This window comes from Seriola lalandi, unplaced genomic scaffold (assembly GCF_002814215.2).
Source record: "Seriola lalandi dorsalis isolate HSWRI2012SDOR001 ecotype SW California unplaced genomic scaffold, Sedor1 jcf7180002054954, whole genome shotgun sequence".
NCBI lineage: Eukaryota > Metazoa > Chordata > Actinopteri > Carangiformes > Carangidae > Seriola > Seriola lalandi.
Genome location: NW_019525505.1, coordinates 370,014 through 392,469, shown reverse-complemented (window position 1 = coordinate 392,469; position 22,456 = coordinate 370,014). Strand labels below are relative to the sequence as shown.

General features: G+C 42.7%; 1 protein-coding gene across 4 annotated transcripts; it reads right to left on the bottom strand.

Moving 5' to 3' along the window:
- Positions 1-1,830: 1,830 nt before the first annotated feature.
- atat1 (alpha tubulin acetyltransferase 1) lies at positions 1,831-22,456 on the bottom strand. Of its 4 annotated transcripts, XM_023394906.2 has the most exons (13): positions 21,931-22,456; positions 21,566-21,626; positions 20,085-20,176; positions 19,729-19,786; positions 19,447-19,560; positions 17,432-17,533; positions 12,466-12,511; positions 11,943-11,988; positions 9,526-9,600; positions 8,558-8,771; positions 6,179-6,264; positions 3,735-3,819; positions 2,420-2,640 (listed from the first exon to the last, which is right to left on the bottom strand). In XM_023394906.2, the coding sequence occupies exons 1-13, from the start codon at positions 22,020-22,022 to the stop codon at positions 2,554-2,556; spliced, it is 1,158 nt and encodes a 385-aa protein (XP_023250674.1). In that variant the 5' UTR covers positions 22,023-22,456; the 3' UTR covers positions 2,420-2,553. The 4 variants fall into 4 exon arrangements, with proteins under 4 accessions (XP_023250673.1, XP_023250672.1, XP_023250674.1 ...); XM_023394905.2 differs by lacking the exon at positions 3,735-3,819 and having other exon boundaries at positions 1,831-2,640; positions 21,931-22,455; XM_023394904.2 differs by lacking the exon at positions 11,943-11,988 and having other exon boundaries at positions 1,831-2,640; positions 21,931-22,452.

Genomic DNA, 22,456 nt, shown 5'->3' with positions numbered 1-22,456 from the left:
CTTTTCTGGTCTGTTACTGACAGAAATGCTCCATAAAACATCCCAGCATGCACTACACAGTGCTCCTGCTGCGGCGCTGATGATGACATATGGCGAGAGCAGCTCGAACTAAAAATACTCCTTGCAGCTTGTTCGTAAATGTTTTTTAGACCAGTTTCTGAAGGTGGTTTGATCGTAATTTTCTCTGCAGGACCAGTGGGAACATGTGGTATCAAAATCTAACTGCTCCGCCATGATAGCTACTGTGTGAGCCTGGCTTTCACTTTCTCAACTGGTTTAAAAGCATATTTCACAGCTACTGTGAATTCAGGTGTGTTTCCTCCTTTGGTTCAGTTTGACAGAACAATGCTGTGCCTGAAAAACCCGGACAGACTGACACAGCTGCAGGAAGTGACTCCGTGTGGATGCACGTAAGCAGCAGCTCGTCGTGCATGGCCACGGACACGGCTGCAGGTTTAGGTGCTGAACTGAATGGGATTTCTTGACACAGCCTACAGCCTTCACTGGCACGACCTATTTGAGAAGCAGGAAGTAATTCCATGGCTGTATGCCGGTGGATTTTGTGAAGAGTCTTGACTGAATCATTTTCATTGTCATATGTTACCGACTGAGGCAAACACCAAACACCACGGCTGCTGTGATAGTCTCCATCTTCACAGTCGCAGGTTGTAAAGCTCAACCTCAAGTCAGAGGGCAGACGCAAGCAGAGAGCGACATGTTGCTGAGAACGCAGCTCTTCTGTTGAGACGTCACACACAGTAAATTATCTCATCCATGAAGTGCTTTGATTTAGTTTGTGTATATGTCTTTTTACATAAATGAACTCGAACCAAACTCAGGGCACAGATTGTTGAAATGGGAGGAGGACCAAAGTCGGCTGGCCAAATCCTCCAGGGGACAGAGAGGGAAACAAGTGTGAAACCTGTTCACACCTGCCATTCACGTATCTCCAGTCAGGTCTGTTGTCAATGGGTTTGTGTGTGTGAGAAAGAGAGAGAGGCAGGGGAGTCCCCATAGACTCCCATGTTAAACTGTCCAATAAAGGTGTACAGCCTGGTACAAAAACAGTTTTGGTCTCTAGAACTAGTTTCTTCCTTCATGATGACTATTTATATAACTCTGTTGACATTTTATTAAGGAATAAAGTTATGGAGAATTGAGGGTGTGGCCTCTTTGAGTGACAGGTGGTTATGCTTGCTGCAAACCAGCATGCACCGAAGTCTCAGCTCCACATACGAAAGCTCTGGGGTTGTGTTGCATCTGGACAGACAAACAGTGGTGAATACAATATGATAATGAATTACAGTGTTACTGACCTTGTTGTCTTTGCTAGCAGCTGCTGTTCAATTAAAATCTCCATTTTAATGCTACAACTGTCTTTGCTGTCCCTCAGTCGTAGTATTTTCTGCAGCTAATCAACTGCAGGGTAGACAATCTATTTCCTGTTTACGCCGTCTCCGGCATGCCCAGTGTATGTGAAGGTCATGTGTTTTCAAGTGTGTTAATGTGGACAGAGATCGTTTTTCATTTTAAAATGCTGTTTTAAAACGAAAACCTAAGATGCTTCTCAACACCTGAACTTAGACCTAACTTTTAATACCAGCTCCGAACAGAGCCTTAGCCGAGCTCGGTGGGGTGCACCCTTTTATTCTGTTGCTAATCAAGGCGTTCGGCATATGTCTTGGTCATTTAATAGCTGCTACAGCCACAAGGCGTCGCCAGCATTAAATCCACCAGATCTCAAAAATATGAAATAAAAATAAAAATTCTACCAGTACTACTTGTAACAGACGACACAGCCACTCCCCCTGTCAAGACAGTGACAAGCTCTTGGTTTAAAGCAAACTAAGTGCTTTAATAAATGTTTTTGTTTCAGACTCTGGGTCAGTTTGGGATAAGTTCAGAAATCTTTACACGGCATTTTGTTCTCAGCTGTAATTCACCCCTCTGACTGGCATTGTCTCACAGGAGCTACTGGATGTATCATGGAACCTTAAGCCGCCAGCAGAAGTCACTGCTCCTCCTTCTTCCATGCTGCTGCTTTAATGTAGCTTCAGACCAACTTGTGCTCGTGGTTTGGCTGTTGGCTTTTGTAGTGAAATCACTCCATATTTGGTTCCTAGCATCAGTTTAGTCAACTAATAGCGAGGAAATGGTTGACTCATCTTGGAGACCAGCCAAGACAGAACTCACAATACTCCAGACAGAAAACCACCAACACTGGGAGTGCATGTATCCAGAGCAGAGATTGGGCCCTTGAGCAAAGATTAAAAAATGAAAGCTTTCCGCACTTGGCCAAGCTTCAATTTTTTGCAGAAACATTTAAACAAAGTGTAACTTTGAACGAACGTCACAGAACCGGCTCCCGGTCACCAGGGCCGGGTGCTCCTATATTCCTGCTTCTGCTTCACCCACTGGGCGGTGTAGCAGTGCTCTCCTACAGTCCACGACCAGCCTCGCAGGCTCCTGTCGCTTTCCTTCTCCAACAGGTGTCTATGGTTTAATAACACGCCCCCTGCTGGACCCTGCGGACTGTCCGACGCACTGGTCTCCTCAGCATCTGTATCCAGCTGTGTCTCTCTGCTGTTTAAGGAGGTCTCGCTGCAGAGGCCATCCTTCTTGGATGAGGGAGGCTGGAACCTGGCAGAGGGGAGAGTACAGGCTCAGAGGAAGAAGGATAAGGATGAAGGTACAAACATGTCGCCTAAAAGTTCAAATAAAATGTGGTGCATAATCACCCAAAGTGTAGACATATGTGACTGACAACTCTCAACTCCAGTCCTCCTGACTGACAGAACTGGTCATTAGATAGTAACGTTTTGTTTTGAACAACCACCTTAATGGTTAAGTTGTGGTTTGGTTTTGGTCCAGCTGCATCACATCTATTATTAAATTGTATAATAGTATATAATTAAAAAGCAAGTTAAAAAAATATCAAAAATACTCCTTTGCCTCTCAGCCAGTCTGAAGGGGCATGTCTGAGTTTAACTGACAGCAGCTGGAGGCATCAGTTTTTGGGTGACAGCAGCTGGAGAGGCGGATCTGTTTGACTGACGGCAGCTGGGTGGGCGTGTCTGTATTTGACTGACAGCGGCTGGAGGCGTCAGTTTTGGAGTGACAGCAGCTGAGTGGGCGTGTCTGTGTTTGACTAAACATTCACAGGTGTCACCAGGAGCATGTGTGTTTGATTGTTGGTCTGAGTTACTTAAGTGCATATGTCACCTCCTGTGTGAGCCTCTACAACCTATGGTTACTCACAGCATGCTACAGTCCTATTTACATGTATCATAGAACCATAATTCCGACTTTAAGTTTCTGACCAGACGACCAGTTTCTGGTGAGGACAGGCTCCTTTAACCTCCTAAGACCCGAACTCTTGCATGGCGTGCATTTTTAATTTCTCTTTGCTATTTAGGCTGATTGGGACCTGAGAAAAATGATGTCCACATATGAGGACATTAGTTTTAAATTTCGATTACTGAGTGGCAGTATAATATCCTCATATGTGGTCACCAGGCCCTTGTTGAGAAAAAGTTAGTATTGTGGTCTAGAGAACCCAAAATGTGAGATCCACATATGTGGACGCCAGGTCCTAGGAGGTTAAGCAGTTTATGCCTTTGGGCCACAGATGTCTGCACGTAGGGTGAGTCGCTGTGAACCGCCTCGTTCGCTGCCATGCTTGTTAACCTCCCTGACAATGAACAGTTAAACGTCTAGTGCAGTAGTGTAAATACCTGCTTAGTGGTGTGTGAATACTGGCCAACCTGTGTGTGTCTGTGTATCCCAGTGCGTATGACTGATCCACCACTGGTCTCATACCTGAGGAGGCACAAGGTACTAACACATGAGGAAGGAGAGCAGAGCTGCCTGGCTGTACTGCACCTGACTCTAGTAATGTGCAATTCACCCAGGGAAGGTTTAATGGCAACGTTCAGCATCTTTAAATTTCCACTCAAAAAACACAGGTTAGTATTAAGCAATATCTGATTATGACAACCCATTAAAGAGATAGTTCACCCAAAAATGAATGTCTTGTAATTTATACTTTACACACACTGTCATCAAGGAAACTTTTTGAGATAATGAGGCTAATACTGGACTTGTTAAGCTGACTGAGCAAACAGTTGTTTGACTATAAACACAAACACACTCACCAAGCACTTTATTAGGAACACCTGATCACCTGTTTATTTGACAATCACCTAATTATCCAGTCACATGGCAGCAGTTTATTGTATAACCTCCTGCAGATCCAGGTGAGGAGCTGCAGTTAATGAGGAGAAACATGATCTCAGTGACTTTGACTGTGACATGATTGTTGGTCTGAGTGTTTCTCAAACTGCTGATCTCCTGGATTTTCACGCTCAGTCTCTAGAGTTTTTACTCAGAGTGGAGCAACAAAAAAAGCATCCAGTGAGCAGCAGCTCTGTGTCGATGAGAGAGGTCAGAGGTCAGAGGAGAACGGACAGACTGGTTGGAGCTGACAAAAAGACTACAGTCACTCAGATAACCACTCTTTTACAACTGTGCTGAGCAGAAAAGCTTCAGAGTGAAAAGCACGTCCAACCTTCAACAGCAGAGACCACGTCAGGTTCCACTTCCTGTCACCCAGACCAGAAACCTGAGGCTGCAGTGGACACAGACTCACCAACACTGGACAGTTGAAGACCTGGTCTGATGGATCTGGATTTGTGCTGAGGCAGCAGATGGTAGAGTCAGAGTCTGAATCCATGGACCAACCTGCCTGGTGTCAACATTCCAGGCTGGTGGTGGTGGTGTGATGGTGTGGGGAATGTTTTCTTCTTAATACCAATCAATCATGGTCTGAATGTCTCAGTCTATCTGAGTATTGTTGCTGAACATGTTCATCCTTCATGACCACAGTTCACCATCTTCTAATGGCTCCTTCCAGCAGGATCATGCTCCATGTCACAAACTGGCTTCATCAACATGACAGTGAGTTCAGTGAACCTTAGCAGTAGAACAGGAGATTGGCAGCACTAATGTACAGCTGACAGATCAGCAGCAATGATGTGATGCATCATGTCAACATGGAGCAGAGTAAATCTGGAGGATCTATGGCATGAAGAACTGAGGACCTACCCAGCGTTAGTGTGCTGTTCCTAATAGTGTATTTATGCTATCTTCAATATTTTGCGATGCCATGAAAATATAAATCTATATACAATATGTATTGAACAGATCCGTGTTTAGCTGTCAGAGTTGGATCAGGGATACTGTGGGATCCACCTGCAGGAACAGGAGTTTAACGGAGTTTATTTACATAAGTATATTACCACATGACAGCTGTTTAATATGCTGCAACCACTTCAGCACTGGGTCATGCTTTATCAGCATTCATTCAGGATATTAGTTTTAAATAGACGTGCCGGGGTCAACACTCATTCTGACCTACACAGGTTCTTTTTACAGGTCGATGTTAGAAATAATCCGTCAGCACTGACATGGGTGGGAGGGAAGTGTAAGAACGGGACACAAGGAAATACACGGGCACGAGAAGACGGATTTACCCCAGGTCAGCCACTCCAAACAACATCAGCTGACTCTGTAAGAGTGGACGGTGACAGTTCCATTATAGAGTGAACTATTTCTTTAAATCAATCCAGGCTGATGGGCGCAGTTGAGACTTACGTTACATCATGACTGTAACCATAGAAGCATGATGAAATAAAAAATAATAATAAATAATAAATGGATAGTTAGACTTCGGCTGGTTTGAAAGTCGGTATGTTAAAGCTGCTGTCTTTGTTAAATTAACTCAAGGTCCACTCACTCCCATTTCTGGAGCTTTCTACCACATCTCAGTCTTCCTCAGGTGGCATGTACGACCACTTGTTATGATGTGACTGATGTTCCCATAACTGAAGATGCCTGAAGAAGACTGGTAGGTGTCTGAAAGCTCCAACAAAGCTAGTAAGTGGTTGTTGAGTTAAGATTATTTTGTCGTCCAAATAAATTCCAACAGATAATAATTATGCCAAAGTTCTTGCACACAGTAAAGTCGTATTAAAATGTCCTGCACACTGTCAAACATCTGCACACACTTTATTAACATCATCCTTTGAACATCTGGAGAGTATCTGAGGACAGTGTGTACAGGTGATCCACCGTCAGCATGTAATCAAGCATCATTTTCAACGAGACCACTGAACCTTACCTAGCAGGTGTGAGTCCAGCAGTCCAACAGCTCTGCTGTCCAGGTGCCGACTGTACAGGCTGCATCTGGCAACTAGACCCTGTTGGCTACCAGAGAGATGGCAACAACCAGCAAGGAGGATGAGAAGAAAACCGAAAAAACACAGAGCAGGGTGAAACAGAGAGAGGACAGGAGTACAAGGAGGGATGGAAGTGCAAGCCAAAGGACAGTCAGGTAAGACAACAGTGAGAAAAGAAAGAACAAAGGAAAAAAAGGACATAATTACAAATTAGAACAAAAGAGAAAAAAAAACATACAGGGTGTTTCTATAAAACCAAACATGAGAAATAAAAAGCCACAGAATGGAAATAAGACTCTGGAACAGAATGTGCAGCCTTATCTTATACCAACCAGTTTGTTTGGTTAACACTAATGTATTTGTGTGACAGTTGTGTGACAAAAAGCGACCTCACATTTGCAGTTTTGTGGCACATGTTTTAATTGGTTCTAAAAAAAGGCAAAGCAGATTAGACAGAGCTGTCACGTTTTAAAATGGCTTAAAGGAGCCTCGCCTTGTCTGAGCCAAATAATCATTGTAACAACAGCCGACTCCCGTTCTCCACGTCACAGAGACAGGCTCTGTCAAACTAAGACACCACAGCCACTCCTTTAAAGGGAAAAGTCAATGGTGCCAGTTAGAGGCAGGTCAATGGAAGCCCAGTTGGGATCTATTGAGGGAACTGTATTAGCAGTTGATGATGACAGTGAAAAGAAGAGACAGAGCATTCATCACAGGGGCAGAAGAAGATCAGTGGGGTGGAATGGTGAACAAAAAAAATGAAGGGAAGGGAAAGAGAGAGAAAGAGACAGTGTTTAGAAAGCTGTGGCTGAGCAGAACAAATAACAGGAGAGAGCAAGAGTCTTTGTGCTTCACACAATAAGAGACTAATGAGAGGAATGTAGCATGGATCTGCCAAGTGGGGCAGAACTGGCACTGAGACCGGCCCTCTGCACACTGTAAGCCCCCCCCCCACTGTGCAGCCACAACACCTCATTTGCAACGGCTGTTCAAAGTAACACATACAGCATTTCAACATCGATAAATCACAGCACACGCAAGCAGGTATCACATGGAGCAGCGCAATGACTAACGCACAGTGACCCGGGGCGACCAGGAGGCCATCCATGGGTGATTTAACTTGTGTTTATTTGTATGCAGGCACTCAGGGCTCAGACAGGATCTGATCGAGCCTTGGACCATGACGACTGAGGAGTCAGTGTCGGCACCAAGCTTTTCTCTGTAGTACACCAGAGGCTGACAAGATCAAAATCAAGCCTGAGGTAGACTCTGAGAGGAACTTATTCTTCTTTTCATTGGAACTACTTCCTTCCAAAGAAATGGTCTCATAAAAACCGTCAGATGAAATCTGAACAGTCTTGGTCCCCAGAAGATAAATCGTACTGAATGTAGCAATCACCTAATTTTCCAGTAGGGTTTGGCGATATGGGCTATAAATAATATCTTGGCATGTTTAGTCTGTATCACGATACATCATATTTATCTGGATATTTTGAAATCTCCTCTAAAGCATTTCATGAATCAGACCAGTATGATGACCAGACGCTGAATCTGTATATCACACGACTCAGCCGCGAGGTGTGACATGCGCAGTGTGTCGCTCTAACCTGTAAACATTTGCTTCAAAATGAAAACCAAGTTGTTCTGCTGCCACCACGCACACACACCACACATCCAGCGTGTTCCTGGCCTTAGACAGCTTGCCTATGTACCTCTCGGTGCCACTGAAACTTTGTGGGGATTGTGGTTAAGATTTATATTAAGGCATTCGTTGTGTCTGTTGCCAAGTCTGAGTTGAAAACCAAAACTGATTTGACCCACACGTAGGAAAGTATGGTTTGTTAGTGCCATCAGGAACAGGGGTGCTGCTTCCTGTGTTGTTTGTCTTTTAGTGCCAGTGAGGGTAGAGTTTTTTCATTTTTGTTTTTGCCTTAGAGTGTCTGAGAAATAGAGCTCTTATTTAGCTAGAGTCCTCTTTTTGCACATATATCTGTTATTACTGTGTACAGTAGAGCATTGAAGAGATGCTAATCTGTTCCCCTGTATACTGGGTCTTTTTTGTACAGAGAAAACAACAATAAATTCTACCTTGAACACTAAAATGAATCCACTGAATATTCAGGGGATTTAAGAAAACACTTCAGTGACAGTAGGATGGTGCAGAGACAATGAGACTGGTGTGAAATACCAGCCAACACACTGTACAGACTGCATTTCCACTTGAGCGGATCCCACCCCAGAGTTACATGAGGCTTGTACAGATACAGATCAAGCTGTAACACCCGTGAGGTCAGAGGGACTGGAGGTGTGCTGTGTCTTACCTGCTGCGTTTTGCCCTGCAGCGCTCTACGAGAGGGGACTGTGGGCTCTGGTCCCTGTTGGCCCCAAGGGCAGACGTTGGGGCGGCTCGAAGGGGCACCCTGCTGGGGGAGGATCCCACACTGAGGGAGTGCGAGCACTGGGAGGATACCGACCGCTGGGGGGAGTGAGGAGGAGCAAATGGCCAGGGAAGAGCCCTCTGCTCCTGACGTACCACTGCACAGGAAAGTGAGAAGATGCAATCAGCTGACATCAGTGACCTACGCTGCAGTTATTTTTGTCTAGTATCAACAGACAGGCGATGATTAGTGGACACACATCTTATTAATTACTAACTAGTCCAGCAATTTAGTAATGCACTGCTATAAAGCTGGAAGACCTTGAACAGACAGGTAAGAGACAGGAGGGTAAAACTGAAGCAGCAGAGGCTGAAATATTCCCACTCTCTCTTTTTGTCCCTTGTACGGGTCTAACTCTTAAAACACTGGATCCTGATGCATCTCTACAGCGTCTTTTTTTCAACCCTCCATGCTTGTTAAATATTCACCCTGATGGTATTATGTAGGTTATTTTTGTCAGACTTTGGAAAACTCCCAAGAGCCACAGAAAACAGTAAACCAAGGTCTTGATGGTGGAGTAACTACACGTCAATGAGAAATAAATAACCTGCCTAACAATTTGTAATTTCATTCATGCTTGTTCCATTTCCCTGGTATTCTCCTTCCATTGCCCTTTCCTCCATACAATAAAGCTGCTGATCCTCTTTCATATAAATGCAGGTAAAGATATGAAGTTCAGTGCCTTGTCTCCTTTACAATTAAAAATGATGTACCAACAAGGAACTAAACAAGTAATTACTGTATTTAATTGCAAGGTTTATGAAAAACAAAAATGTCTGGCTGTAAATTTTATCTGAATATTTTCCTCATACTGCAGCAAATAACAACAAAAAAAAAAACCAACTGTTTACCTTCTCTCTCCATTATAGAGTAGGGTTTGATCTCTCCGTCCGGCTTTTTTAGGGGAACCTTTCTCAGTTGGGCAGCTGTGGAGGAGAACACACTCAGAGCAGAACAGAAACACAGAACACGACAGGGTCTCTTCCCTCCTGAAACACAGCCCTACATACCGTCCTCTACAAACTATATCTTAACAGCATTTCCTCTGCCAGGACTGTGACATTATCTAGTGGTGAAGGTTGGGATACTGGTGGTGAAAGCTCAAAGGGAGGATCCACTCGAAAACACAATTTACATACTGGTCTTGAGATCTTCAACAGCTCAGAGCAGGTCTGTTCACACAACCTGAAAATCAAACTGGACCATGTGTCATAAAGACAAGACAGGCCGTGGGAAATAGTTGTTCTTCAGTCACTTGAGCAGTGTAAGATCACCAGAGTCCAGTATTCAGATTCTGTTAAGAAGTGGATTTGTAGCCTTAACATGCTGTTTTAGTCTTAATCACATTCACTGTGGTGCCTTTGATAAAAATAAATGAAACTCTGGTTAAAATGATTGGCAGCCTCCATCTTACATGGGCCATGGGGTTAGTACCAATGTTTCTTACATTTACAACATGTCTCAGACGTTCACTAGCTTCATTACACGCTGTATTTGTTAAAAAAAAACAAACAACTTTTCCACCATCTTCTTCCACTGCATCTCTAAAAGCTTTGACTACATTGGTCAAGTGATCTCTCTAGCTTACAGTCACTACAAAACATGTCCAAGAGTACCAAGCAGTACAGCAGACACCAAGTACAACACAACCATTATTATTATGAGTGTTATTATTATGAAATAATATCAATAGTAATATCAGGCACTGCCAAGATGGCGACAGTGGAGCAGCTCACTCTGAGCTTGCTAAATGCTAAAGGAATGCTAAAGGAACTTGGGATGTTAATAATTAATCATTTTACCGTTAACCGACAATAAGAATTTTGACTGATTAATAATATCAGTTAAACAATTAAAAAATATACATATATGGAGCGACAATCCCCCTCATTGGATACTAATAATCTTGACTGGTGGAAAGCTAATCAGATGCACTTCCTGAAGCTGGCCACTCTAATGAGGTGCCATCTCTGCATTCCTGGGACATTGGTACCATCTGAGCGGGTATTCTCCGCATCTGGTGTCACAGTTATCGGACTACGCACCAGACTAACTCCTCAGCATGTTGACATGTTGCTATTTCTGAACAAACACCAGTAGACAAGCTGTCCACTATGCTGAGGACTGAGGTAGACCTGGCCTGTTTATTTTATTTTGAGGTCTGAAAAATGCAATTACAAGTTTAAGTTTTGTTCACCTGTTGGCTGTTTTTGATCATTAATTAGCCGAGAGCGGAGGAAGAGGTTTTCCTTACAGCGCTCTCTGCACTGGAGGATTCAATGTGTTTTCCTTTTGTTAAACTGTTAATACATTAGAAAGTTTAGCTACTATTTGCTATTTATTTTAAGTTATAAAATATTTTCCGACACAGGGAGTCTAGGCTATTATGCCAGTTCTGCACGTGTAAAAATAAGCCCCATTTTATGAAAAGAACATTTGTATTGGTATTCCATTCTAAATAGTACATTCTAATATTGTCGGTTAATGGTTAATGGTTAGTTAATGAGCGTTGGCTATCGGTCTGAAAAAAAATTCAAAACGGGCATCCCCAAAAGGAATACCATGACATCTTTTCTATGCTGTCTTACAGACTGTGGTATTTAAAAAGCTCCTATTCCAGCACCAATATGAGACAGTGGGTGTGCCTGTCTCTGCAGGGCTGCAGCTGTACCTATGGCCTTGGACTGACTGTGTTTTGTAGGGAGCAAGCTGCAGACAGACCCTGGTTCCGGTTTTGTGCAATTTTTAAAATCCAGGCTAATGGCATGCATTACAAAATGCAGTGTAGACACTGGTATAGAGGCTACCAATCTTCTTAACAATGGTTTTATTGTTTAGAGTGATTACACTAATGTGGTTTATTGATGGCAGAGTGTCACACAAAGCACCTTAAATTGACTTTAACAAACTGACGGACATTCAGAGACACTGGAGGGTCAGGAAACAGGCAGGTATTCTCCTGTCGGTCAAGTGGTCTGTGGGGGTTTGAGGTGGTCTACAGGTTGTGGCTCTCTGTGGATACTCTCTGACAGCTACGACAGTAGGTTGAATATATGATATGCTGCATAATATATATTGTACCTATAAAGGTAGGTAAATAAATACATGTGATGGGAAAGAGGAACTGAAATTGACTGAAAAATTAAGAGGAAGAAGATAAATGAGACCAGGAGCATCATACGTATAACATGGACCTAATTATGGGACAAAGGAAGGGGTACAAGATGCTGGGGACACATGAGAAAAGAAGAGAGAGAAAAGTCCTTACAAAAAGCTGTACATCCCCTGATCCGTCAGAGGAGAGGAGGGTGAGCCTGGGAGAGTTTGGTGAAACAAAAGATTTTGGAATTGGAATAAAAGCAGATCAGTACTTTGGGGTCGAGTCCCCTTTCTTCAGACTTGTATCTCTCTAATGAGGGTGGGTTCTTTTTTCTTTTTTTTTCCCACAACAAAAAGATGAATTTGCTGTGATGCAAAAAGCAAGAATTCACTTTGAAGCTGTAGCATGCAAAAGATGTCATGTAACTGAACTCAAGAACATATGCACAAAAGTATGTGGAGCAGTTCTGCAGAACAAAGGTAAGAAGCAGTTAAAGCAGATTTAGGGTGGATGTAGTAATACCAAGAGCGCTGGCCGATCACAGGTTCAGCAAGTAAGGATGTCATGTCTGAAGCCACCCACTTGCCCACATCTTTTAGCTCATGTTATCATACAGAAGAAAAACAAAGACATAATCCCTTTCACAACAACAAAAACCACAGCAATAGGGTCAGAGTAGTGAAAAAATTACCTTCTCTGTTGAGGAAGAAGCCCTCAAACACCACGAAGTTATTGACCTGGACAGAATAAAAACAAAGACAAGCATGACACAAACTGTTACTAAAAGGTTGATGAAGAAGGTAAGAAAGTACAACAACACAGAGGGTATTACTCAATCAGTTTGTGTCTGTAACCTTGTGTGTTCAGCCTAATCCCCCTGTCTTTTTATGCTTTTACGCTGGTGACAGGAATAATATTTTCAGGTTGTCTGTCCATCCATACATACATCCCATTCTCGTGGACATGATAACTCAGTAATGTCTTCATGGAATATTGGGCACAAATATTCACTAGGACTTAAGAATGAACTGATTAGATTTTGTTGGTCAAAGGGCAAGATCACATGACCTCACAAAATGTGGTTTTGGCTTTGTTAGAGCAACATCTGTGCACTGCGTTGAAGGAACTTCCTTCAAATTTGGCACAAACGTCCACTTGGACTCAAGGATGAACTGATTAGATTTTTGTGGTGAAAGGTCAAGGTCAGTGTGCCCGCCGAAAACACTTTTTAGCTATAAGTTGAGACTTCACACAGCAATTATGACAAACCTTCACACAAATGAGGTGGTAATTCTAGTTGGAGGGGTTAGGCTGTTTTAGGGAGTGTACAATTCACTGAGCTTGTTGTACAGGTGTGGTAAGCAGTGAGTTTCCCATAGCCATCAACATGATCAAGGCAAGCTGCCACAAAACAGGACAGACAGTAGCCCCTTTTCTGGCAGAGACACTGTGCCAACTCCCTTTTACACCTTTCCTTGAACTTGAGCTGGTGTTGAGTAAACACCGCAGTTCCTCTAATGACCACTAAAGTCTGACTCCAACTTTACAGCAGAAATAAACATGTTTACGGCATGGTACAAAAACAGTCTTGGTCTCTATAGCTAATTTCCTCCATGACAACTGTTTATATAAGTCACCTGTTTACATTTTATTAAGGCTTAGGGGTGGACTTAGACACTGCCAAGATGGCAACGGTAGAGCAGCTCACTCTGAGCTATAAGACTGCTCTTCAGAAACCTGTGGGTGACGTCACAGAGGCTACATCCATCTTTATTTAAAGTCTATGTGAATGTGGCTCCTGAAACTGATGAGGTGATCAGCTGGTGGTTTCACTAAAGAGTAAGCACTAAGAGTAGCACTAAAATCTGACTGTTGGAACTACAAAAACACTTTGATCATACCGTGGTGTAGTGGAGCTTCTTCCCTCACAAATGATCTTTGACAAGTACAAGTATGCAAGTATTTGACAAGAGCCATTTTGGCCTGAACAGGTTAAACAGGTTATCAAAATGAGTCTACTGGGCGACAGCTAATGTGACAGGAACCTGGTCAAACGTTAGAAGCTGCTACCTGAATGTGTTGGACAGTGATCATTGCTAATAAGAAAGAGTATTGGAGTTTACCTACTCTGTATATTTTGACAACCTAGACATCAGAATTCAGAGTCAGTTGCCCCTGGGTGCCCACATATTTTTCACATTCACACATTTTCATAAACAAAAAATTGTTGAGTTCAGCCAACAGCCAAAATGCTGAGCCAATACCAATTCATTAAAATATGCCTGGATATACTGATCCTTTTGATCAGCTTGGGAAATCTATAGTTTTTATGTGACGTGGGTCCTCACACCCAACACACATTTGAAACCTTTGCTAGAGCTGAATCACAAACTTTAAACCTTTAGCTACAGGCTAAACAAGCTAGGAAGCAACTGAACCAAACATGCTGACCCGTTATTCAACAGTTTAAAACAAGTTAGGAAGAATACATTAACCTATTAACCTCATAAAACTACCACAGTTAGCAGCCAACAGTGACTTACTGTACATACATTTAAAGGATATAAAGAATGTGATGTGACTTCTAGGTGCATTCACAGCATTACCAAGCAAAACTGATGGCAGCCTATTCAAAATACTGTTGTCCATAAACTAGCCAACCATTTGAACGTCAACATGATCCTGAACATAACTTTGCCTTTTTCAGGACAACACAATATTTTCCAGGTCATTTTACGTTTCTCTCATTTTCCATGACTGGAAAACTGGTCAACTGTTTAACAGGTTTTCCAGGATGCATGGGAACCCTTGAACACTCATTGAGCCTTCCTCTACATTTCAGCCTAATGTTCAAGTATGCACATAGAACACCTCATACTGTAACAGGCAGGTGAAATTTGCTGAGCACCTACACGCCGCCTAGAGGATGATCCTGATCATTTTAATTAGGAGTTTTACAAGTTTACATCTGTGCTAACAGCAGTCCACATCTTCTTCTGCAGACTATGTTTTTTGCCATTTTATTGACACCAAATGTTTGCTATACAGCACAAGATACTGACAAATCAGGGGCTGCAAGTCAAAAACTCAACAGCTGTTTCCAAGGTCAAGAATGAACTTCAAATCTTAGCCACTTCTTTAAAAGAATAAGAAAAAGCACCACTAGGTTGTGATGTGTTTTGTCTTTATAATTTATCTATGGGTCGATTTACTGTCTTCACATTAACATGGCAGTATCACACAGAGTTAATCAGACCTCTTCTGGACGAGCAGCAAGTGTTGACCAGGTAAGGAGGAAAAGGGTGACACTTTTGCCACCTCACAGAAAGCTCTGCCCTAGATCGCATCAACTGCCTGCAGCAAATGAACGAGCCCAGAGTTAATCTTATGTCATAAAGATGAGGTTTCCAGGAACAGAATCACAACCTTGGTGTTCCTGCCTTTGCAGTTCATGGCTAATTACAGACCAACTGTACTAGATATTAGTGATGTAGAGAATTCTGCTAAATGAGCTAGTAGTGTTTATTGGCCCATTTACACTGCACTCAGAAAGTTTTCCCACTTTCACATTTTGTTATGTTGCAGACTTAATGATGAGAAAAATATTCCCCTCATCAATTGCAACATAACGTGAGCAAACTGACAAGTCTGAAGACTTTCACAATTTCACTTAGTACGTGTTTGTGTTTTGATCACAGTAATCATGAAAAGCTTGATAAAAAAACTAATAACTAAGCCAAAACTGAATTTTATTCAGACACTTTACTGTGACACTAGACTCTTGACTCTAGCTCAGGTTTCACTAATTTCTCTGGACCATCTGAAAAGTTTCTCCACCTTGACTGGAGTCCATCTGTGCTAGGCTGATTGGACATGATGTAGAAAGGCACACGCCTGTCTATATCAGGTCTCACAGCTGACAATGCAGATCAGAGTAGAAACCATGCAGAGGAAGGAACTGCTGCAGAGCTCAGAGACAGGGTTGTGTTGAGGCTGTCTGAGAGTCCAGACGAAGCCTCTCCTCAGGGACAGTTTGTAGAGAAGCAGCTCAAGGACTCTGAGACTGAGAGAAACCACATTCTCTGGTCTAATTAAACCAGGGCTGAAGTGTTTGGTGTCAGCTCTGAGAGTCAGGTCTGGAGGAAACCAGGCACCACTCATCACCTGAACAACACCATCCAAACAGTGAAGCATGGTGGAGGCAGCATCAGGCTGCGGGGGGGACAGTGGGACTGAACAGAGTACAGAGAGATCCTTAATGAAAACCTGGTCCAGAGTTCAGGACCTGAGACTGGGCTGAAGGTTCACCTTCCAACAGGACAATGACTTCAAGCTCACAGCCAGGACAACACAGGAGAGGCTGAGAGACAACTCTGTGAATGTCCCTGAGTGGACCAGCCAGAGTCCTGACCTGAACCCAGTCCAACATCTGGAGAGACCTGAAACTGTCTGTACACCGACTGTCACCATCCAGATGTGCAAAGCTTGAGACATCAGAGCCAAAAAGACTGGAGGCTGTAATCACTGCTTCAACTAAGTCTTGAGTAAAGTGTCTGAATACTTATGTCAATGTGATATTTCAATTTCACTTTTTAATAAATTTGCAAAAATGTCTAAAAGTCTGTTTTCTCTTTGTCCTGATGGAGAACTGAGTGACGACTAATGAGGGAAAAATGGATTTAAATGATTTTAGCGTAAAGCTGTAACATGATGTGAGCAAAGTAAAAGGTCTGAAGACTTTCAACTTGTCATTTGTGTTAAATTGTGATGTATGAAATATGGTCAAAAACGTGTTTGGTGAGGTCACAGTGACCTTTGACCACCAAATTCTCATCAGTTCATCCTTGAGCCCAAGTGAATGTTTGTGGCAGGTGTAATTAAATTCCCTCTGGCCGTTCCTGACATATCTTATTCACAAGAATGTGAGATCACACCAGGTCAAACCACGGTGTCTTGTTGAATGTTTGAAGCTTTTGTCTAATGGACATCTATTTAGATAGATGGATGGATGGATAAATGGATAGATACATAGATACTTGATTTATCCCCTAGGGGAAATTCATGTGTCCATTAGCTCATTGTTGTTAATAATAATAATTTATGTTGGTAAGTTGTGCTCACATTGCTCTAACATCGGGAGCTAAGTCAGGGCTAAATAAACCTGAAACCTTTTCAGTACAGAGAGAGAGAGTCAGCATTGGCACAACCACTAACACTGTGTAGATGAGCTTGAGCACCAGTTTTTTTGTTTTTTTTCTCCACTTTTTATGTGTGAAAACTATGTTCAACAAAATATGGATCATAGTTTGAAAACATGTCTGGAGAGAAACTTTAAACACTCACAGTGACAGATCTACTTCCAAACAGCCAAAACTGAAGGAAAGAGGCGGGGGATGGCAGTGTCTATATATAACAGTATTAAGTGGAGCAATCACACTGAAAGTCACATGAAAGAAAAGATTTTCACACTGTCAGATTAAAGCATGTGTCATTTTCTCTGTGTCACCAGAGCCCCAGAGGAAATATATGAATATATTAAAGAGACGTCATCTGTAGAAGTGGAAGTTGGACAGACTTGTTTTAGTACAGTGTGCAGTAGATAGGAGAGAATTAACCATTCACACACTGATAGCATGATAGGAGAGTGGAGACTGTACCTGTGGAACACTTTGTGTCAGGCAGTAGTGCTTCGCCAGGAAAGACAGGAGTTTGGGAGAGGGTCTGTCATACGCCATGAGCACCGGCTCTAAATTCTTGTGCTACAGCAGAAAAAGAGAAAACATGCAACCACTGATAAACAGCACATGAAAATGAACCGTCGGCATCATCGGCACTTATACGCTACACTGGTACATTTTTCAACAATCCAGCTGTGAAATTCACTATTTCAGACAACCAGGATTCCTGAAACCCCGTTCTCTGTCAGAATCATAAATGAAGGTGACTGACAGCTGGAGCACTAGAAGGACAGGAAACTTGGGTTGAATTATCAGGACAAAAGACGGGAACTTTCACACCTCTGTACAGCTGGTGCATTACTGTGTTTCACTGAACACCCAACATGTAGTTGCTGATTAGTGTTTGGTCATTTGTAATATGGATACAAACAGGAGGCTGACCAGTGAGGTGATGCTGAGAGTTTCCCTCATTTCCCAGATCATAAGTGCTTCATCTGAATTCACAAGGTGTGCGCCATTATTCCTCTCTCTATACCAGAAGGTTCTGGTCTTTGACTGTGGTCACCCGCCTTTGACTGTGGTCACGTGGAGCAGCTACTTTAGCCTTTAAATGTGTTGAACTAGAATGTTGAAAAAACTAAAAAACTAGGAAAACTAAATCATGATGTGTCAGACATGAAGTAGAGATGAAACAGTTACTGGTTTCACGCTTGAAATGCCAGACGGTTAGTATCACTGTTTAAATTTTAATTGTCACTATAACCATGGTCGATTCCAGTGGTTAATTTAACTCATGTTCGGTTCTGTACCGCATCAGCCAGCAACAGTCTCGCAGACACATGCGCAGCAAGCAAAGTGGGTTTGTTTTGTGTCAGTCAATATAACATGGCAGAAGGCAGGGACAGCTCCTCGGAAGGGTTTTCACCCTTCCAAAACCTTTTCACACTAAAGTTAGTGGTTGTAAGAGGTTTTTTTCCAAACGTGGGTAAACCCACTAAAAAAGGCAACTCCTTTTACAGCTGAGTTTGCCTTTCTGTTCGGATCGATGTCACACGATCAGCAGAGCGCACACACAGATACAGCAGAGAAAGAGTGATCTACTAGCTGCCATACAAAGTGGATAAAACTGGGTTGGTGCTCCTGTCAGTGTCGGAGCCTCCGTGTGAGACACTTTGATCTGAGATTGTGTGTTTTCAAACTTATCTCGGGGCTGCAGCTCACTCTTTCATCCCTGAGCAGTGTAGCTGCAGCGTTTCTGGTTTAACAGCACCATGCTGGACAGGTGACAGGTGTGTTTACAGTGTCTGTGCTCTGAAAGACATCACAGCATGGAAAATAATAACAATAATAATAAGACATTTGCTTTTCCCTTGTTTACAGAGTGAGCATGCAGCAGGCAGACCTAGTGCTGCTACTGGTCCCTTGTCCTCATCTGAGACACAGATGTATTATTTCAATGTTTAGGTACATACATTCACTTGGTGAACTGATTTCAAGTTGTGTGTTATTACTTTTTGAAAAACTTCAGCACATTTTAACAATACCGCAATAATATTGATAACCGTGAAAATTTTGGTCACTATAATTGTGATATTAAATTTTTATACCGTTTCATCTCTAATTCAAATGGATAATATCAACCTAAAATACTGTGAAATTATCCCTGAGACCCAGAGGGTTTTTCTATGTAGAGGAACACTGGAGACAGATAAATTGGCCTGATCAACACATGCACATAGTTTTATAAACTATTAAAATACTGATATCAGTATGGGTCAGGCTGTAAAGCTTTCACACAGGTCAGCCTCCTTTTGCAACCTCATCATGCATGAATGCAGTCACAGCAAAAATGTTTCATCACATTTGTCTTGGCAAGCGATCAAGCTGTTGATGTTGTTGAACTGAGGAGCCTGGAAAGAGGTGACTGTAATAACACCCTCCACTACACTGAGTCTGGTCTCTAGTAATTTGCCCCTGAGAGAGGAAGGCTTCACCTGCAACACGAAATCAAACAGCTCCAATCCGTAGCCGTGTCGCTGCAAGTTCTCTGCTATGTAGAAATCCAAAACACACAACGGCTCCGCCTCGACGTGCACACCCTGTCGGTCCTGTGGAGGTAAAACAACAAGCACACCTGTACAGCTGATAAAGGAGGTTCAAATAAATATAAAATTAGTGAAACATGCAGAATTATAGCTGGCCTGCAAAGACAGAAGTTTGAAAAAAAAAAAAAAAAAGAAGCCCATTAAAAAAATTTAAAAAAATAGGTGACTCACAAGCAGAAATAACTTCTTGTAGCCGACCTTGAGAAATCCCACAACAACACCACGTCCTCTGTAATTAAGAGAGAGGAGGGGCAGTGAGTTTGTAGAGTGAAGTGCATTGAGTAAGACTTTGTGCTCTGACTGACTTTTCACTCATCAACCTTGTTTTCCATTTGGGTGATTTGAGGTGAACTGCTGCCATGAGCATTAAACACAGTGTCCTGTATGTCTCAACATTACAGTACATGCATTGTGACCACAGTATGACTCAACACTGGTGAACTGAACAGGTCTGCCTGAAGAGCCCAGCCAGTCCAGAGACAAACAGTGGAAAGTGTGTGTGTGAGTGGGAAGGATGTGATATGTACCCGTTTCTCTCTCCATCCTTCAGCAGGTAGAGCTGATGCCTCTGGGACTGCAGCTTGGAAGCACTGGTTATAGGTGCTGTGAGCTGTTGGGCCTGTGGAGAGCAACCAAGCACACTGCCGATGAGTCCATAAGTAGAAACAGAACTATCACAAAAGGCTGGGTATCGTTTGAAAATTTTCAACGTTAGTGCACGTATCAAAACAGTGCTTTTACACACAAAATCAACACCAAAATTAAGCAGCTGCTTGCTGCTCAAAATGAGGTAATGAGAGCAGTAAAAACAAACTTACCCACACAGCAAAATAAATCCAGTCCATACTAGGGCTATATGTTTGTTTTCTTCTGGCTCAGAATACACCCAGTTTCACGGCCCAATTCTGGCCCATTTACAGCATGATTGTGAGATGTTACGTCCACATTTGGACCAATTCTGGCGCACACACAGAAACCCTTCCAGCTGTCAGACAATACTGGAGGATAACAGCCAGAATCTGCCCAGATGTGGAAGTGTATGGGCCAGACTCGGGCTGAGGACCCAGGCATATGTTGAGCCAGAAGTTTAATTTTGCTATTTTGGTCTGTTCTAACAGAGCCTAAACCGTTATGGGTGACGGTGACATTTAGTGTTTCATATTTGTAGCAAAGCAGGTACCAAAACTTTTTCAGCTTTCAGACACAAGACCAACATCAAAATTAAGCATCAAAATTAATTCTTGCAATAGCACCTCAACAAATCAAGATAAATTAAAGGCGACACCAATTTGAAGTGTCTCAGGCAGGTGTTGTTCCTCCATGTGTCTTCAGAACAGCTTCACTGCTCCAAGTCTATGAACTCTACTGGAGGATCAACACCATTCTTCTTAAAGATATTCCCTCAAATGGTGTTTTAACACGTTACTCCAAAATCTCCCATAGTTCCCCTGCACTGAGATATGATGACTGTGAAGGTCATAGCATATGATTCACATCATTCTCATAAGACCATCACTGACCACTCGTGACCTGTGGATGGGGACACTGTCATCCTGGAGGAGACCCCTCTCATCAGGATAGAGATGCTTCATAGGATAAAGGTGATCATTCAGAACAACTTCATATTGATTTGCAGTGACCCTCCAAGCCATGCCAGCCCCCACCCCTCACCATAGGGGTCCAGCATTCAGGCCTGTACAGTTCTCTTGCTGTATGCTACACATGACCTTTCCCACCTGTGGAGAACACTGTGAAGAGCTCATCTGACCAGATCACCTTTGATCCATATCTTTGTAAACCACCACCACTTTCTACTTCTGTGGTCACTGACTCAGTGACTATTATCATATATACCTTTTAGAATAGTCACTGACTCAGTGACTATTCTTATAGGTATATATAAGAATAGTCACAGAAGTAGAAAGTGGTGGTGGTCTACAATAAGTTTGCACAAACAAATAGAAAACATTAAATCGAACAAATAACTCCCACACCTCCAGAAACCCACCTTTGCTGAGGCTCTCCCAAGTTCATCAATAACTGTGGCTATATGGGCTTGAAGATCTGGCCTGCAAGGATTAACACAGTAGCATGAAATTTGATGAGACAAGGAGTGGCTCAATTAGGCATCACTGTCAAACAGCAGGGAGCAAAAAATGTGAAGACACAGCAAAGGATTCACCAAAGCAACATTTGAATTGTATTTTACTTGTGCACATTTACATAAGGGACCGCTTTAATTGGCAGATTTCTGGATGGAGTTTGGTGTTACATTCTCTGTATAAAGGGGATCCAGACAAGGTACTCTATGTTGGTAAGTGCACTGTAACATGCTAACAACAAAGAGAAAAGGAATCACATCGTCTAACTTACCTTCCTGCTGATTTACGACCTGCAACAAGAGTCTGGTCCAAGATCGAGACCCTCTCGGTGAATAACTGGTTAATATCAAAAGGAAACTCCATAATAGCACTCAGCCTGATTAGCTCGACAGCTATATGCTAAGATCTAGCAGCGAACCCCAGTAGCAGAGTTCCAGCAGGTGCTTAGCTAGCTAGCTGGCTGGCTGGCTAACGGGGCTGTGGGCTATCTCACTCACCAAGCTGAACGGTTAGCGCAAAAACAACAGCTAGCTGCTACCAGTCCGAAGACAACAAAACTTCAACATTGACACTAAGCAACGCCGCTGTAGCAGTTACAACAACAGGCGCACGCTAATTACACTGTCACTGCAGCTCCATTGTGTCTATGGTTGAGAGTCACTCCCCGGCAACAAAAACCGTAATGTCTGTAAAAGAGACAGCACCGAGCTGCACTCTACCCAGAGAACCCGTGTGACGTTGATTAATTGATTATTTAATTATGTCTGAAAATGGCTCCGACTTAAACCTGAACCCGT

Bases quoted from the DNA above. Each gene is read 5' to 3' on its own strand.
- atat1 (XM_023394904.2), bottom strand. From the start codon at position 22,022: ATGGAGTTTCCTTTTGATATTAACCAGTTATTCACCGAGAGGGTCTCG. The intron at 19,787-20,084 runs GTACATATCACA...TCTTAATTACAG, and splicing joins AAGGATGGAGAGAGAAACGG to AGGACGTGGTGTTGTTGTGG. The intron at 8,772-9,525 runs GTAAACAGTTGG...TTTCCTGTGCAG, and splicing joins CTCTATAATGGAGAGAGAAG to TGGTACGTCAGGAGCAGAGG.